The sequence below is a fragment of the Gymnoscopelus braueri genome (genome assembly GCF_963280865.1).
Source record: "Gymnoscopelus braueri genome assembly, chromosome: 11".
Taxonomy (NCBI): domain Eukaryota; kingdom Metazoa; phylum Chordata; class Actinopteri; order Myctophiformes; family Myctophidae; genus Gymnoscopelus; species Gymnoscopelus braueri.
This window is the reverse complement of record NC_137613.1, coordinates 9,732,067-9,752,139: the sequence shown is the minus strand read 5'-3', so window position 1 is coordinate 9,752,139 and position 20,073 is coordinate 9,732,067. Positions and strand designations below refer to the sequence as shown.

The 20,073-nt window shown below is 40.6% G+C and overlaps 1 protein-coding gene across 1 annotated transcript in view; it reads right to left on the bottom strand.

Moving 5' to 3' along the window:
- The window catches only part of LOC308094910 (uncharacterized protein), a 103,194-nt gene that overhangs the window by 39,896 nt on the left and 43,225 nt on the right, over positions 1 to 20,073 (bottom strand). Inside the window, exons 4-13 of the mRNA XM_080441733.1 lie at positions 8,799 to 8,816; positions 6,191 to 6,244; positions 5,568 to 5,698; positions 5,351 to 5,476; positions 4,158 to 4,215; positions 3,865 to 3,912; positions 3,675 to 3,743; positions 2,504 to 2,643; positions 603 to 725; positions 456 to 513 (exon numbers count right to left, since the gene is read on the bottom strand). Coding sequence (XP_080297859.1) covers positions 456 to 513; positions 603 to 725; positions 2,504 to 2,643; positions 3,675 to 3,743; positions 3,865 to 3,912; positions 4,158 to 4,215; positions 5,351 to 5,476; positions 5,568 to 5,698; positions 6,191 to 6,244; positions 8,799 to 8,816 — 825 coding nt within the window. The remainder of the gene's footprint in view (positions 1 to 455; positions 514 to 602; positions 726 to 2,503; positions 2,644 to 3,674; positions 3,744 to 3,864; positions 3,913 to 4,157; positions 4,216 to 5,350; positions 5,477 to 5,567; positions 5,699 to 6,190; positions 6,245 to 8,798; positions 8,817 to 20,073) is intronic.

Below are 20,073 nucleotides of genomic sequence, written 5' to 3'. Positions count from 1 at the left end.
AATTGTTTTATTATTAATTTTTTTATAATCAAACCGAATAATCGACTATTCGAATACTTTTGGGTCGAATCATTCGAATACCATAAATCACTATTCGTTAATGCCCTACCATGGAGACTTGAATTCATGGATATTTTTTAGTTTCTGTTGCATTCCTCAGCCAATAATTTGATGACCGGCAGCGGTTCCGGTAGGAGACACAAAGAGTCTCCTTTGTGTCTCCTACCGGAACCGCCATATTATTGGCTTAGGCAAAAACTAAAACATATCCATGAATTCAAGTCTCCATGGGGTGAATAATCAATAGAAAAAATGATATTTTTGGGGTTAACGAACTAGTTAAGCTACTGTATATTACAAATACATTAAATTAAGCTCCCTGAATGTGCCCAAATTAGGAATAATAACATGGGAATGGTGTTTCTGCTGGAACTACAATACAAATACAAACTTACCGTCTACATAGGAGGTCCCTTCCACCGATGAGAACAAAGCAGGCCGCAGGACCACTCGCTACAACAGAAGGTCTTACAATTATTAAAACGAACATACACCACCGCATCTTAGAAAATGTATTTCTAGTGTTACTGTACTTGATTTACCTTCATATCGGTGATGGTCGTTCCATGGATTTCTTCCATCTGTTTTGCTAAATCCTGCATCATGTTGTGAAACATGGAAGTGTAATTGTAGCTGCTGAGCAGAGTAGAGGGATGCCATGCATTCTGGAAACACAAACAACACTGAGGTCAACTTAAGGAACCAACCAGTCAACAGTTGCCCCTAGGCCTTGACCCAGACCAGCGCTGCTAGGGTCCTGATGAGAGTGCGCAAGCATGAGCACATCACACTCATCCTCCGTTCACTCCACTGGCTTCCCGTTACTTTCCGGACCCAATACAAGATATCCCTGTTGACACATCAGTGCATCCACGGCAACGCTCCCTCCTACCTCAAGGAACTAGTCTCTCAAACACCAACCTCCTCAACACCCACAAGGCCAAGCTACGCACCATGGGCGTCCGGGCTTTTTGCTCGGTCGCCCCCGAACTGTGGAACGCCCTCCCTGTCCACCTGAGAGCACCACAGTCGGTTGACTGCTTTAAGAGAGGACTAAAGACCTGCCTTTTTAACAAAGCATTTGTTTAGCTACACTGGTTTTACCTCTAGGCTTTATGCCCCACGTTTTAATTGTTTTGTTTCAGTTTCCCAATGTTTTTAATGGTGTGATGTTTCTTTTTATGCAACTGCCTATTGTAGCACTTTGAGATTTTTAAAATGTAAAGTAAATTATAAATTAAATCCATTATTATTATTATTATATGAGCTTGTAGATGTGCTATTTTTGAATAGCCCAAAGTATAAAATAATGGTTATAGCTAAAAAAATCTAAAATGACACAGTATGCGTTCTCGGATTGAATGGGTTAAAGGGCCATGAAACCCAGGCCGAGTTTGTAGTTTATTTTCTAGTTTAGGTTAAAAAACTACAGCAGAAGCCACACAGCTGCAGCTTAATCATCAAATTAATAATGGGTGTGTGTAGATGTTGGTGTGGCCAGAGCATGGCCCAGAGCCATAGACCATATTCACACGGCGGCCATATTGGAATTTAACATTGAAAGTGCCGCCACCCGGGGTGACTACTTTCATTGACTTCATAGAAACATGGCCGCCGTGTGAATATGGTCTATGGGTGTGTGCCAATGTGCAAGCATACATAGCAGTCAACAAACCCGTTATTTAGATTAGCTGGTGCAGCTGTGTTGCTTACCTCAAAGTGTACTACATTATAAAGGAGAGCTGTATGCAGCCTGCCATGATTTTACCCTGCTGTAGTTTTTAATCTGAACTGGAAACCAACCTACAAAATGAGCCTGGGGGTTTCATTCTAACATAGTATGAGTTTTAGTCAGTCTTGTATGACAGGTTACTCTTGGTTTGTGTGTACTGGTTCAACAAACAAACAAATAAACTTAACAGAGGTTTGCTGCAACAACGTTCTATCGAGTTCAATGTTTGAGTGAGCAAACATTGACCACCAGCAGCTAAATGAGCACATTTTCACTGACATCTTCCAAAAGGCGAATCCCCCTTTTGGAGATTCTCACTTCCCCCATTTCTTGAGTTCTTGCGTTTCCCAGTAACTGGCCCAGGTGTTTTACAATTCCACAATGTTAACCAAGTAAACATCTACCAGTTATTTTATGACACACAATGTAATGTATGTAGCCGAGCCATGTGGCCCATACAGATGTGTCCAGAGAGAGAGAGAATAAATATATTTATTTATGTATTTATTAGAGAGAGAATCTATAGTGCTAAACGGTTTATAATTTCACTCTTATTTTTCTGTTTTATATTTCTTTCCACTATAGAACACTTACTGAAACTAGGAGACCATAAATAGTACTGATATTGAGAGCTACTAAAATATGTATTGAACATGCTGACTGGAGTGTTTCCATTTCATGCAACAAACAAAGTGTGTCATAGCAAATTACAATGTAGCAGCGGATGTGATAAAAGCCCAGGAGATGATTGATGATCTTGTGGTCGGTTAGAGTGAGTTTGCAGACGGTGCAGAGATATAACCGTCTGTCAGTCTGCTCCTCACTGCTGCATTCCACCAGGTGCTCCAGACCTGCAGGGATGAAAAGGTGCAATAGAGTTAAATAATATATAACTAGAAAAAGTGCTCCTCGGAGCACAGGTCTCCGCCAGGTCAGGTACGTTATTGTGGCCTCCTGGTGGCGCTATAATAGGCCAATGTGAAAAGGGTGCCATTTATTCTTAGGTCTTACACGGCAATCAGACACTGCATTCATGATTTGAGGCATTTTGTTCCAAAAATGTGTTTTGCTAAATTAGACCTGCTGGTGGCGCTATAACAGGCCAATGTGAACAGGGTGGCATTTCTTCCTCGGCCTAGTGGGAATGTGCGTGTGAAAATTCACGGAAATCGCAAGCTGCGTGCATAGTTTGAGGCTTTTTGTTCAAAACGGACCAATCCTGCAAACTTTGGAAGTCAACCATAGGCAATGAGGATGGAATATGGGACATCGGACAAATTTGTGTTGATCACATGACCATAGTGTTGATCACATGACCATAGTGTTGATCACATGACCATAGAGATACTGTGTACCGATTTGCATGACGGCCTCCTGGTGGCGCTATAACAGGCCCATGTGAAAGAATTGGGGCAGAGGTTCTGAATTGGCATCCAAGGAGTGTGTGTGCACAGTTTCGGAGCGACCGGGCCAACGGTGCCAGAGATTAGCTGGTAACACACAGACAGGACACACGGACGGACGGACGGACGGACGGACAGGGGCGAAAACATACTCTCTCGCCATGCCTTTCGGCCTGGCGGAGACAATAAGCAGCATGTGGTTCAACTCTGGTTCAATTCTACCAGTTAGTCAGTTACAGTAGCTGCATTCACCGGATGAGCCAGCTCTTTAAAAGTCCCTCATAGAATGAATTCAAGTCTCCATGGAATGACTAATCGATAGGAAAAAAAATGCATTTCTTTTTTTTGGGTGAACTATCCCTTTAAGCCCTATTTTACTTTTTGCAAAAAGTGTTTGACAGATCGTTTCAAATGGGGGTCCACAGACCACAGCCAAATACATATCAGTTTCACAGGAACATGTTTTGAGAACCACTGACCTAGAAAGGGATGTTTCCTGTTGGGGGTTCCCAGGTATGTCTGTATAGTCATCTTTTTTGGTCTTGCAGCTGTGGCGAGAGATGGATCACAAATATTGGAACACATTGTTTTCTGACACAATGAGGAAGGATCTCTTACTGAAGGGTTTTTATCAAACTGCGTAAATAATGAGGCAGCTCATCAACTGACCTGTGGTCCGCTTCAGAAGGTTGTCATTTTGACTCAGAGTGGCCATTGCTGTCAAAGAGAGAGGAGAATCATGAGTTCAGTTGCACCGCTCACATGAATACTAGTGTTAGTCCTTAAGAATCTAATAGGAAGATATTTCTCGCCTGCATTGTTGTAGCAATTCAATGTAATTGTGTTCTTGTTAGCTAGTGGATAACTGGAGTGGAATTCTGTGATCATGTATCTAACAGACAGACGATATTCAGGATTAACGTTTTAAATAAACATCATAAAACAGAGGGGCAGCACTGTACCTTTGACATAACTGGTGCCTTTCACTGTTTCAAACACATCTGGAGGCAAGTCCAGAGCCTGCACAAAGAAAATATGGAATAAAACAAGCAGATGTTGAAAGCATCAACCATCCTGTTCCTTCTGGTTAAAACATCCAAGACATTTAATCAATAGGCCACTCCTGCAAACTTTAGATGTCAATCTTAGCCAATTAGGATGGAATATGAAAAATCTAACAGATCCGTCTTGATCACATGACTATAGAGATCATGTGTACCGATTTGGATAAAATCTGAAGGAGCAATATAAAAAAAATAGTTTTACATAAGTCGGCCTTCTGGTGGAGCTATAAAAAAGGCAGATGTGAAAAATGCAGGGCAAAGGTTTTTCCTTGGCCTCTAAGGAGAGCGAATACAACGTTTTACACAGATCGGTCCAGTTATAGGTAAAAACACGAATCGGCCTGTTATAGCGCCATCATGAGGCTTATTTGAAAATTTTCTAGTGGAATTTCTTGAGGGCTTTTGTTCAAAACGGAGCACTACTGCAAAAGCCAATCTTAGCCAATCAGGATGGAATATGAAAAATCTGAAAGACAAGTTTTGTTAAATGACTATAGAGATACTATGTACTGATTTGTGTGATGTTTGGACAAAATCTGTAGGAGTACTGTAAAAAAGATATTTAGCAAAAATCAGCCTCCTGGTGGCGCTTTAACTCATTCCCTGCCTAGAACGACTAAAACGACTTCTGTCCTTTAAGCCCCCTCTGCCAAGAACGACTAAAACGACTTTTAATTTTTTTTTTCTTATTTTTTTTTTTTTTTTTTAACCCAAAGACCAAGGAGATATGATTTGTTGAAGATCTAGACTCCCATCCACTTCCTTGTTAACTTAAAACTTAAACATTTTGTATCTCGGCTCCTGAGTACTTTTTTTTTTTAATTAAAGATCTCTGGCAGTGGGCAAACGCAAAAAAAAAAAGTTCTGGCAGTGAATGAGACAGGCCCATGTGAAAAGATTGGGGTAGAGGTTTTGCTCTGGCAACCAGGGTGACGTACACGTACACAGACGTACACGTACACACACACACGCGCGCGCGCGCATACGGGCGGACAGGGTGCAAAACATAGTCTCCGCCAGGCCGAAAAAGTGGTCATGATCACACTGATACGCTGTGATCAAATCCAAACGCTCAGCACATGCCAACCGACCTGCAGCCTCCCAGTGTGTTGTTCCCAGTTCTTCTTGACGTCGTTGTGGGCCACAGGATCCACAATAGTTTGAATCTTTGGGCTGGGAATCCATGAGAATCTCAGCACGTCTGGGTTGGTGTAGTTCTGGGAAATAGGAAAGATTCAATCTCAAGTGAAAAGTACATTTATCCAAGCTGATGTGTATCTCTGTATAAAGGTGGTGGTCAACACTTACATAGTAATTGCGGCAGTGCTCAGGAGAGTCGAGATGTTTACTTATGTCCAAAAACGAGTCCTCACACGCGTGACAGAGGTAGAACATGGAGCCATTCTTTGAACCCAAGCACAGTGTCACCAGAGACAAGCCTAGGAGGGAAGCAAATGCAGAAAAACAAACATGTTGTTTTTTGTTTCGCATTATTTCCCTTTTTTGTACATTGTCAACTACACACAAGATAATCTCAATCTAATTGGCAGATGACTGATTTTGTCCATTGTAAATTCAATAAGTCTGTGGTCATTGCTACCGCACATTCTGGTCTAGATACAGTGAAACACTGTCCTATACAAACCACAACTTTTTGTGAACAGGCAATAGTTAGGACTGTATGGTTTCTTTAAGCTTATTAATTCGCAACTCCTGTCCACAACTACAATATACAGTATATCAGGATAGGATAAAACGTTTTTTTTAAAAAGTTATTTGACCAGTTTTCTCACAGGCGGGACAAGAACTTATCTGGACTATTTCAAATGAGATGCAATTTACATGCACCAGTGTATAAAACGGAATTAACGACCATCCCAAATATGAAGGTGTGAGTTGGATGCTATAACACACATACATACTTTACTTACCTAATTTCGGGTATTTCGGGCGGTTTCCCAGAATGTCAATGCTTTTCAAATGAACTGGAAGAGAGAGTCAGTCATGGAGAAACATCAGCGATGCACAATATTGAACAAACAATTTTCATATAACAGTACATGTATCAGTACCCACTTAACCCATTAAGACCGGGAACGCATCTGTGTCATTTTTAGATGTCTTTGACTATTCAAAAATAGCAGATCTACAAGCTCATAGCACGGCACAGAGTGCCGCACTACGAGCTTGTAGATCAGCTATTCTTTTTTTTTGTTGAAAAATCCTGAAAATGTGTGAAAATCTTTGAATATATATGCTTTTTAAAGCAATTATATTTTTTCTCAAATCTTTGCTTCTGGGGATTCTACAAATGTCTTCTAAATCCCAACAGTTTTTTTTCTAAGTTTGGTTCTCAAACTTTTTTCATGTCAAGGACCCCCAAAATGATATGTATTTGTCCGTGGACACCCCCCCCACGAGTGCCGCGCTATGAGCTTGTAGATCTGCTATTTTTGACAGATCGTGCAAATGTGTGCAAATCTTTAAAGCAAACATTTGTAACTCAAATCGTATGTTGCTATATCAGTGGTGCTCCAACTTTTCCAGGTCAAGGACCACCCAAAATGCTACGTATTTGGCGGCGGACCCCCATCGGAAAACATTTTGTTCCAGGGACCCCCCTGAAGCAAAGATCTGAGTTACAAATGTTCGCTTTAAAAAATAATCTATATATTCAAAGATTTGCACAAATTGTCACGATTTTTCAAAAATAGCCGATCTACAAGCTCATAAGCTTGTATATCTGCTACTTTTGAATAGCCAAAGAAATCTTAAAATGACACAGATGCGTTCCTGGTCTTGATGGATTAAGTTTTAAGTCATTAGGCCTTTGATGTACGGTATGACAGAGCAGGACGAGGGCTGTGTGAGTGTTTAACAGGTCAGATTCCTTCCTTCCACAACAAATACTATATCGTCTCTGTTGGGTGGAAACCAAACTGTCCAAAAATGTTACTTTTCAGTATTCTAATTCAAAAGTAGCAAAAGTAACAGATCGACAAGTTCGAAAGCATCGTTTCGCGCTGAATTTTGCGCTGCGTTTCGAGCTTGTATATTCTCTACTTTTGCTACTTTTGTGAACAAAAACGGTTAAGATATGGAGATAAAGAAGTTTCTGGCCGACAGCAACGATATGTGATATTTTCTTATCTTGCCCATCCATACAAGGCCCTGCCTTGACCTGACCGCACACATATCTCTGGAATCAGGGTGAGGTGACAATGCCCTTGGAACACTCGAGCGACAGTTTTGTTTTGTCTTTAGGTCTCAGGCCACAATTAGACGACAGCGGTCTAGAGATGACGGCGTGACATCACACGTTTTGCGGATTCCCTGTGTTGCATGTTTAGATGGTGACGGGACGCGGAGCGTTTTCAAAGACTTCCACTCTGGAAGGTGGTTTAATTTTGTTTTTGCGGATTCAACCCCCGAAAACGCTGTTCCCGTCTAAATGGACGGCACATCTGATATTTCATTTTGCCGTTTTTTCTTGAGACCGGTGTCGTCTAAAGGGGGCCTTAGTCACGTTTAACCCATTAAGACCTGAAGCCGATTCTACAAATGTCTTCTAAATCCCAACAGTATTCAGAAAAACGTACGTTTTTATGTCAGTGGTGCTCAAACTTTGTCATGTCAAGGACCCCCAAAACTATATGAACTATATAACCCCCACCTCAAACTATTTTGTTCCAGGGACCCCCAGAAGCAAAGATTTGAGTTTAGAAATGTTTGCTTTAAAAGAATATTCAAAAGATTTGCACACATTTTCACGATTTTTCAAAAATAGCTCAAATCAAAAAGTGACACAGATGCGTTCCAGGTCTTAATGGGTTAAGTATGCTTCTACACACAGAGACAAATAACAAAGAAAGGGGGAAAAAAAGTGTGTGTGGGGGGGGGGGGGGGGGCATGACAGACAGCTTGACATAGATAATTGCTTTAATAAGCATATATATTCACCGCCCAAAAGCCGCCCAAAAGACAAAGTTTGAGCACCACTGACATAAAAACGTACGTTTTTCAGAATACTGTTGGGATTTATGGGGGGGGGGGGGCATGACAGACAGCTTGACATAGATTATAACGGTAAATGTTCCATCTCTCCTTTATGTGCACTATGTGGTCTACTCTTTTTTAACAGTTCCCACGCCCTGTACCCACTGAAGCTTTGTGTGTGTTTGCCAGTGTGTGTCTGAGGGTGTGTGCACCACACTGCTTGACCACTCACTGATTGACCATACACTTCCTTTTCATTTTTTGCAAATAAAGTGCCCCCCCCCCCCCTCCCCCCTTAATCTAGGGATGTTGCTTCTTCTAGTTTCATATTATGCCTACATTGCCTAATCCTTTTGCACTTCATTTAAGGGCATTTAGGGAAAGTTGGTGTTGGCTAGACAGCACTCTCACATCGCATTGCATGGGGAGATTAACACGAAAGTAATATAATTAACACAAACGTCCCTATAAGTCATTGTAAAAATACAAAAAAAAAGAAAAAATGCCAAAAAACTAAATTATCTTAAAAAGAAGGGAGCTTACCTAGGCCCTGGTACACCGCTGAAAACCAGGAGGAAAAGAGCATGCAGAAAGAAAACAAATGAGTGAATTAGAGGTTAAATGAAAACAGGAACTATGTTGTGTTGAAATCCCATGCAAGATAGACATTGACATTTATAGAGGAAGTGATGCAATACAATGCCATGTGTGCGATTTAGTCACTGTTGTGGAACCGATCTAACTCATCTCATCACAAGTAATAAACATGTTTAAATAATCAGACTCAAGTGAAAAGTGATACGTGAACATTCATCACGTACCCAGGCTTTATTTGCCCTGGGTGAGGGGAGTGATAAAAGCTCAGCCCCTAGGGCTGATATGGCAGTAGCTGACCAATCAGCACAGTGAACTGTCACCATGAGTGACCTCAGCATGGACATGCAAGGAACTCGGCATGTCAGACATGCTCACTGGGTTGATCAAATGTTATACTAATAATAATAATAATAATAATAATAATAATAATAATAATAATAATAATAATGGATTTTATTTATAATGCACTTTACATTTGAAAAATCTCAAAGTGCTACAATAGCATTTTTTGAAAGAAACAAATGTTCAGAACCCAAGATTTCATGATTTGAAGATTTGCTGCTCCATTCACTTCTTGTTTAACTTCTTACTGAAAAAGGCTGTATCTCGCTTCCTAAGCACTTTTTTTTTTACAATGTATTTTTCTGGCCTTGGCACAGGGATGATAAAGCCAGAAATAGATCCGATAACCATGGCCAATGATGAATGCCCTGAATTTAACTGGCATTTAAACATTTTCTGAAAAGAAATGATTAGCTTGGACACACAGTATTGTTTTTACTAAATAAGAGAGGGCCTTACCTTTCTGGAACAGTTCTGCCTTTTTCTGTGGGTAGAGAACAAGAGACAAGAGGTTTAGTCATGATTAATTTAGACAAATAAAAATGAGGCTTATGCCATTTCACAACATTACTATCTGAACATTAAGACCCGTGTCCTATAAATACATGGACTGTATTCATAGCATCAGAGAGCACCTTAAGTTACACCAGTGGTTCTGAAACCTTTCACTGCCAAGTGAAAACTCTCTCACTGCCAAGAACGACTTATAACAACTTTTTGAAAAAATAAATAAATAAATAAATATATATATATATATATATATATATATATATATATATATATATATATATATATATATATATATAATATATTTTTTTTGGAGAAAAAAAAATCAGAACCCAAGATATCGTGATCCGAAGATTTGCTGCTCCATTCACTTCTTGTTTAACTTATTACTTAAAAAGGCTGTTTTTGAAATGTTTCAGAAATGTGTTTTTCAGGATGTTTTGAAAATAGCAGATCTACAAGCTATTTTCAAATAGCTTATGTACGAAGGATTAAAGTGGTTAAACTTTGATGCTATACTGTACTAAATTTTGCTGGGGACCCCCTGGAACCCACTCAAGGACCAAATTGCATTACATCCTCTCAACATTACACAACATGAGTTCATTGCATAATGACATTACCCCAGCCCGGGGGTCTGCAACCTGCGGCTCTGGAGCCACATGAGGCTCTTTAGCCCCTCCCTTGTGGCTCCCTGTAGCTATAGAAAACATTATATGGAAATGTACATGATTATTTTTTATTTTTTTTACATTTAGATTAAAATGTATCGTTGCTGTAATATGAGACATAGATTCTTACGTGCTCCAATATTGTAAAAATGTGTAGACTAAATAAGAAGTTTATGCATTTATTGGCACGGCACCAGCCAGGTGGCTTGTGTAAACAAACCAGTGTGTGATTTCCTCACACACTGGACACCAAATGCAAAAAACCAAAGAATTTAATAGTTCATGGCAGGGGTCATCAATGTGTCCGTACACGGACAAACCCCAGACCCCACTTTGAGAACCACTGGCATAGAGTACATCCAAAAAAACATCTTCCATGCCAATGAATGACCTGATTTTAATTTAGTTTAATAGGATAAGAGCTGGGTTTCCGAAATGTCATGTTAACACTCTAATAAAGACACTGCCAGACAGGTATTCAAACCTTGTTAAACCAGGTACCAAACAGTGGTGGATACAGAACATGTCTAATTACTGGGCCTGGAAAAATCTGTTTTTCAAGCTTTAATAGATATTATAATGACCGTGGATGATGTCAATATGACAATTCTTCTCGCTGTCTCTGATTGTCTTTAATGCTTTGAAAGGTTCAAAGCCATCAGTTCAATTTAGAAAGAAGAAGAAAGTGAAGCAGAAATTACAGAGATGGCCATGGAAATAATAATAATAAACTTTACTTTTAAAGCAATTTTTGAAACAGGGTTACATATTGCTCCATCTACGCCTTCCCTCTCAGCTTTCATGCTTTCATACTTAATTTCTTAATAAAATAAAATAAAGTAGTAGGGATGAGGACTAACCACTCTTCCTCTTAAAAGACCGATTTTGTATTTATGTTTTGGTCTAAAATGGCTCTTTTGACTTTAAAGGTTGCAGACCCCTTCCCCAGCCCCTTTCTCCCCTCCCCACCACCACCCCTCCCACAGCCCATTTATTATACATAGCCAAAAACTTGGCTACTTGAATAATAATACAAAATGTCATTGTATACTTGTACATGACAATAAATAGTTTGTAAATTCTGAGTTGTGGGTTGAGAATAGCCGGTCTACAAACGTATTCCTTTTCCCAAAAACAATACAGAATAAAGCTACATTTTGGTGCGAGAGTGGTTTCCCAGCTCTCCCAGATCTGTAACGACTCAAAGGACACTTTGTCAAGATCGAGTAAACAATTAATTTCTTTAGGTTACACAAAGCACATGACATGTGACTTCCGTTAAATTGGGCCACGCAACTGCTGCATGAAATATATTTTTTTCTCCCACACAACTCAATGCTCCCACACAAATTCTACAAACCTGTCACATAGGCTGGACCAGTCAATTCAGGACTTGAACCAAAACCCCCCCACCATCTCCCTCTCCCTCTCCCACACACACACACACACACACACAACCTACCAAGCGGGGGGTGGAGGGGGTCAAAAAGATTACTGGCCCAGGGGCCTCCTTGAGTCATAATCCGTTCCCCTGTCAGGTTCACCTGACACGGGGTGCATGTTTCCCAGCACTTTCAGGCTGAGTGCTGCTAAGCATGCACTCAGCCGCCATGACACCTGGATATCTAATTCCATAAGAAATGCAAACATGAATGCAGATGTTTGTCAAATTTGGCGTTGTAGGCCTATTGGTCAGTGCCAGTGGTTCTCAAAGTGCCAAAGTGGGGTCCTCGAGGGAGTTCCAAGGGGTCCCCAGCTAAATTGTTGATAATTAGGAACCAAATGGACCTTGAAGTCCAAGAGTGTATTATGTACACTCTCAAGAGTTATGGGGGTCCGTGGCCTAATAGGTAAGCGGAATGGTGGGCAGTGGGCGCCCGGTATTTCTGGGCATCACTGGGAACACTCATTATCTTTCATAAATTCATAAATATTAGCGAGGCAGAGAATTATTGTTAAATTGGCACATTTTAGGTTTAGGGGAGAATTAAAGAATGAGGGTCCTATCTTGCCTTACCCCTTATCGACACGTTGTGAGCTTGTAGATCGGCTATTTGAACTATTTTAAAATGTTTTTCAAAATAGCAAAAGAAATAGGCATAAGGGGTAAGCGCGCAAGATAGGGCCCTACATATGCTTTATTGTCGCGAGTCAGAGAATTGTAACAAACATGTGTAAATTGGCACATTTTAGGGATTAACACTCGCATGGCGGCAGTAAGGCCACCTACCACACAGACGGACTTCAGATCAAGACCACTTGCAAGCACTGGGTGTGGTCAGTGCTTGCAATCATCCAGAGATATTCACTTTTAACTATAATGAATGGTTATTAAAGACGGGTCTTACATTGTAAATTGGAAACCTAGTAATCCTTGGCAGCTTAAGTCACTTTGTCACCCTGTCATTTCTGTGCTGGCAGAACAACGCTTTCCACTGACGGCCTTCTCTGACCATCTCAGCCGCTGCAGCGCCCTGTCTGCATGCTATTTTAGTCCAGGCACAGAGAGAGACAAAAGATGTCCTGCTCTCTGTTTTCCTAGATAGATCCTAGTTAGTTCTCCCTCTGGTTCACATATGTACATAAATTGACACTTACCAGGGCACGTATAAAACAAGAATCCCTAACAGTATCAAAATCACAAAATTCACCAGAACACAGGAAATTAAACCTACTCTGTTCAAAGGTTTCGGGGGGGGGACCCCCAGACACCCCAACCCCTTGATTCTCACAGTCGGATGTTGGCAGGCCTGCAGTAGGGTCATTCTTTCAATGTATTTGAATGCAAAGGGGACCAGTGGGGAGGAATTTAGCCTGGAAGCTGATGGCTCAGAGTCAGAGATGATGATGGAGTACCTCAAGCAGGCATGCAATGCTCATTTGGTATGTTCTTGCACTCTATTTCAATTGATATGCATCTAGGCTTATTCCTATGTTAATTCGCTAGGTGTGAGTCGGGAGCCTTTGAAAACTTTGTTGAAGTGCGAATTTAAAGTAGTTTTAAATCTATGCGTGTGCCTGCGTGTGCTCCTGGTCAAATAGGTTACGGCAAGGCGTGCAAGGCCGTCCAGTGAGCATTGCACCCCTGACCTCAAGTGCTAATCCTCATTATCACATCAATAGCCACCATAGGGCGCCTGTAATTGATTGTCTGACTGAATTACATGTGTAAAAGTACTAGTGTAAAATAATAATAAGTTAGGATCTAGTCAGGCAAATAAAATATTTATGCTTCCAGACTACAGCCCCTATAGATTTTTTAAAACAAAGCTTCTGCAGATTTTGTGCCAGGGACCCCTTTTTACCAACATGTTTAAAACCTTTAACACCTTCAAAACCTTTAACAGCTATAAATCCTTACATACTTAGTACTATCAACATTCTTAGCGATCCCACACTGTTTCTTCAGAAACAGTACTTTCTAGTCGTTATTATTATTAGGCTATTATTATTAGCATGCGGATATGTTTGAGCTCCACTGCAGGACCGGTATTAAGTGTCAAAAAGTTTCAAACTCTGTTTCTTTATTATAGTTGTTATTATTATTATTATTATTATTATTATTATTATTATTATCATCATCATTATTATTATTACATACCTGTTGATGTGCTTTAGATCTCAGATGTTCCTTGAAGAGGCCAATAGAGGGATAGTCCACAAGGCAGACCTGAACACAAAACAACGCTCTTACATCAGGGGTAGACAACCTTAGGCATGGGTGCCAACAATTAAGGGGTTAAATGTGTAAATCGCTTAATTTTAACTCTATGGTAAATCCCTACTCTCTCCTTCCCCTCTAAAAGAGCACTTAGGTGGCTGGCCCCTGTAAAAACTCAAAGCTTACCCCCTGCCACCCCCAAACTGTTTACAGTACATTTTATTTTTGACTTCTAACTGTTTATATGATGTTTTGCATAGTATTGTATATTTCTGTCTGTCATTAAATGTTTCGATGAATTGAGCACAGCCTGTACTTTTTGGGGTCCTATAGTGCCTACTGTACAGTATGACCCTATAGAGACCAATTATTTGTTTACCAACAACATTGAGTCTCAATGTGTGAGTGACGCACAGGTGATTGTTTCACGCAATCAATTCTCAACCTATAGCCTTAGATTCTCAATCTATAGCCTTAGATAAAGACAGTCGAGATGTATTTTATCGATTGACTTTTTTTTTTTTTTTATCTCTACGAGTCTTCTTAGCTATCACCCCCCAGATCGCCCTGGAATGTCAGCTCCAAAGCCCGTATTTCGCCAAACATGTACAAATGCAAAATATAAGGTGCTTACCCGCATGCCCCAATTGTTAACTCAGTGTCCGGCGTGTTTGTGCAATGTATTAGTCCATATCTTTCAACAAAGAAGTGTTTTAATCTCGTCTGTGGCCGAACGCCATTTGTTCCCCCTCGTTTACTTCCTGTTTACATTGAGTGTAATTCCGGCTTTCACCGGATGCGCCCCGCCACTACCGCCCATTGGGAATTTCCGACAGAATCGGCCACAGACGGGATTAAAACACTTCTTTATTGCAAAATATGGACTAATACATTGCACAAACAAACCGGACACCGAGTTAACATTTGGGGCACGTGAGTAAGCACCTTATATTTTGCATTTGTACTCCTGGGGGGTGGTAGCTAAGACTCTAGTAAAGATTAAAAAAAATGTAAAAATCGATAATTTCGAGAGTCTTGATCTAAGGCTATATTGAACTGCACTTTCCTGTGCTTTTTTTGTTGTTGCAAACTGCCAATAAAGTATTCAATCAATCAATCAATCAATCAAAACATTGGCACAGGGGAGGGTGATCACTGGCACACTGGCATAAGTCTGAGAGTTTTTAAATATTAAATATTAAAAAGTTTAGTCAGTTAAATTAAGTTCCCTCATATCTATATACAAATGACATCCTGCACATAATTCTACATTCATTCTACAAAAAATAATAATAAGGTTGTGCATGGAAAATCGATTTCTGTTATATTTTATGTTGATGTGATGTCATAATTCAACTTAATGTTAATATGTCACTATCAAGAAAATAAAAATATGGCACTTCATGTCAAAAAGGTTGCCTAATCCTGCTCTACATCATCAGCTATAGCCTCCTGGAACTTAATAATAGAGCGCATCATGTGACATTTAAAAACATGTACAGGAGAAAAACTAAAGTCAACAAGTGTGTTTAAAGTTTACCTGACAGAACAGTCCTGGAGCCATGATGAACCTTCAACCAAACTGCTGACCCCGGAAAAAGTACCTTCTGAGCGGATCCGACATGAAGCTGATCAGAGGAAACTCTTTATTCCCTGGAGAGAGAAACGTGTCTGATAATAAGCTTACCAGAGATCAGAACAACTTACTGACCGCTAGGCTTGACCAGAGCTGATTTTGCGCCAAGAGTGCGATCTGACCATTTGCTGTTTGTGGTGGTCTTGGGTTTCTATCTCACGGGAAGTCACTGTTGCCAGATTTTGCTAGAGAAATAAGCAACGAGGTCTATAAAATCAAGCCCAAAAGAAGCGACCATGGCAAACATGAGCCTTCTAACCTTATATACATTGGCTATTTGAAAATAGCAGATCTACAAGATGCGACGCGTTGTGAGCTTTGTAGATCTGCTATTTTCATTAAAAAAAACTTCTTGGAAAAAAAAGTGGGATATTTTCAAATCCACACAAATTGTGTATGGGGGGGGGGGGTCTCTGGCACAAAATATTTTCAGAAGGTTGGGTCTGTGGACAAATACAAATTAATTTGGGGGTCCTTGACATAAAAATGTTTGAGAACCATGCGCACTACCACTGGTTTAAACAACATTAGGAAACAAGCCCAAATAAACAACTACACTTTAGAAACAAGCCCCAAAAAGCAACTACACTTTAGAAACAAGCCCAAATAAGCAACTACACTTTAGACACAAGCCCCAAAAAAAACTATTTTACAAGCAATTTTATAGAAGAACAAGCCCAAAGTCGCTTATAATAAGCAGACCTGGCAACACTATGGGAAACGTAGGGGGAGGAGGGATGTATCATGTGTAGGCGGTGCCTGTGGGCGTGGCCTCCAGTCATATCCCTCCCCAAACCAACTCATGTTGCAACTTTGTTTGTTTACTTACACAGAGAACAAAATACACACATACTGTAAGCATTGGTGTTCAGTAACTAAATACATTTACTCAAGTACTGTACTTTGATTGAATATTTTATTAGGCAAAAATGTAAAACAGCACAGTTACATTTTAAATACTTTGTCTAACAGGTCCGTTCATAAAAGTCCTTGCAGACTTGTTTCCAATGAGGGCCTTGGTATTCAATTCATAGGCCCTTGGTATTCAATTCATAGGCCCTTGGTATTCAATTCATAGGCATACAATACAATACAATACAATACAATACGTATACAATTTTTAGGTATTTTTCTTTACTGGAGTATTTCCAATTTTCAATATTTTTACTTCTACTCCACTACATCTCAGAGGCAAATAATGTACTTTAAAACTTTAGTGATTAGTTACTTTATAGATTTCGATTAATATTACAAAACTTACTACTACTTACGTCGTCACAGAAAAGTAGCCTACATGGCCGTTTCTTGAGCTTGTAGATCTGATATTTCTGAATTTGAATCCTTAAAAGTAACAGGTATGGATGGACACATGGGTTTTCCATCTGACTGACAGCAACATATATATTGCAAAGGTTTCAGATCTCTGTTGGTTTGTGAGATGCTGCCACCCCATGGACATAATGAGTAATAGCAGACACACATTGCCTTTCATACAGTGAATAACTATCACTTAGGTTCAATGATCCAAAACTTTTTTTGTGTGTAATGCTTATTATGACCTAATGCTTCATCACTGAGGAAGACGACATATACATCAGAATATAGAGCTATTTAACACTTATTTTAACCAAAAGTTAAAATATGGATGTTACGTCCCAGATGGTGGTCCAGGAGGAAGGGACGGTAACATATACCCAAATTATATAATTGAGACAGACAGAAGTTGAGGTTAACTGAAAAGTTGTTTATTAACAAACTAAATGGACAAAAAGTAAATGAATGCCAAGTCAACAATACAGGGAGGGTCAGGTGGTGCCAAAGGAAAGAATGTAGTAAAACCAAAACTCAGTCTAAACAAAATAAAGATATTACTTACTCACAAGAGAAACAAATCCTTCCTACTCTAACAAAGAACAGAAAATACAATGGGTGGCACTCACCTCTAGACTAGTGGGATTAAACACTGGAATTACCTACGTGCAATATGTACAGGGTACCCCAGAGCTAAACTGCCCCCCCCCTGTACTAAACGTTTGGCAAAAGGTCAGAAAGTCTTTATAAGACTTGAGGTGAATTAGTTAGGACAATACATGGAGCAAACAAATGAGCTGCTGGAAGCATGGAGGGACAAGAGAAAGATGGCCGCCGTCACAGGTGCTTTATATATGATGACGATGGAGGTGATTGGTGGAGTGATGAGGGGAAGGACCAACCGGTGGTGAGAGGCGGAGTTGAGTTGAGTGAATGGGCTGGACCTGAGAGCGAGTGACAGAGAGCAGCAGGCAGAGAGTAGCAGGGAGAAAAACACCATACACAGTCTCCCCATAAACATACAGTCTCCCCAAACCCATACACGTAACACCTCCCACCCTAAAGACACAAACAAAATGTTTGTGGCTACAAAACACCACTCTTACAGACTGCGGGAGAGAGCGTCTGCTAAGACATTCTCGGAACCTTTCTTATGACGTATTACTAAGTTATAATTCTGTACAATAAGGGCCCAGCGCATGAGTCGCTGGTTCTGGTTATACATCCTGGATAGAAAAACCAAGGGGTTATGGTCTGTGTAAGCTACCACAGGAAGTATACTGGACCCTACATACACCTCAAAGTGTTGTAATGCAAACAGAAGTGCCAGTGTTTCCTTCTCTATGGTTGAATACCTGAGCTGGTGTTTGTTAAACTTCCTAGAGAAGTAACAAACTGGATGGTCGAGTTCCTGGTCATCTGTTTGCAACAAGACTGCACCGGCTCCAGTACCGCTCGCATCTACTTCTAACTTAAAAGGAAGAGTAAAGTTTGGAGCTGAGAGGACAGGTGCACTACATAAGAGGGCTTTTACGCTCTCAAAAGCACTCTGGCACTCACTGGTCCAGACAAAGGGCCTAGAGATACTGGTTAGGGCAGTGAGCGGAGTCACCACTGAGGAAAAATTCTTACAAAAACCACGATAGAATCCGGCCATGCCTAGAAAACGGCGCAATTCTCTTCGAGTGGTAGGCCTCAGGAAAGCAGTGATGGCAGAGACCTTGGCATCAATGGGCCTCACTTTTCCTTGGCCTACCTCTTTACCAAGGTAGAGAACTGTGCCTTTCCCAAACTCACATTTGGCTAGGTTGAGGGTTAAAGAAGCATTTGCTAAACGACTAAAAACTTCTCTCAGGGTTGACACATGTGAAGTCCAGTCTGAACTGTACACTACAATATCATCTAGATATGCCTTACAATGGGGGACATCCCCCAATACCAGATTAATGAGCCTCTGAAAGGTAGCAGGAGCATTACACATACCAAAAGGCATCACTGTATATTGGCAGAAATGATCAGGTGTCACAAAAGCAGAAACTGTGGATGCTTGATATGTCAAAGGAACCTGCCAATATCCTTTGAGCATATCAAGCTTACTCACATAAGTAGATGGACCAATCTCATCAATACAGTCATCAATCAGTGGCAGTGGATGAGCATCTTGTACCGTTACTGCATTCACTTTACGAAAATCAGTGCAAAACCTTGGGCTTCCATCTGACTTGATGTCTAACAAACATGGGGAACTCCATGGACTGGAGCTAGGCTTAGCAAATCCATGTTTTAACAAATACTCAACCTCTTTTTTCATTGTCTCCCGCTTAACAGGATTAACCCTATAGGCCCGCTGTTTGATGGGCCTAGCAGTGGTTAGTTTAAGGTCATGTCGGAGAACTGAAGTTTGAGATGGAATATCACTGAATAAACTTGGAAAATCCAAAATCAGATTCTCTATATCACTCAAGTGATCCTCTGGCAGGTGAGACAGAAAGGAAGGTAGATTCAACAACATTTCAGAATTTGCTAGTCTTGCACCCTGTGGGGTTGCGTTGCGCAACACCAGCCCATCATCATCATCAGGTTGAGAATCGCAGACCTTAGAATTTAATGCTACACCTAAAACTGCAGGCTCTGGAGACCTAGTTGGAACTTCATCCCCAGAGTGATACAGCTTTAGCATGTTAACATGGCACACACGGGACTGGCGCCTTCGGTCAGGGGTGCGAATAACATAGTCTGTCTCACTGATTTTTTGCTCTACCAGATAAGGACCAGAGAAGCGAACAGAGAGAGCGGAACCAGGTACTGGCAACAAAAGTAACACTTTATCTCCTGTGTTAAAGGAACGAGCAACAGCTTTCTTGTCAAAGTGTTGTTTCATGGTCACTTGAGAAGAGGCTAATGCATTTTTGGCTAAGGAACAGGCCTGCTTTAAGCGTTCTCTAAACTGATTAACATACTCAGGGACTGATTGAGAAGTTGCTTCAACATTAACCAACTGCTCCTTAAGGACTTGGAGGGGGCCCCTGACAGTATGTCCAAAAACTAGGCTAGCAGGACTGAAACCTAGTGACTCCTGAACAGTTTCACGAA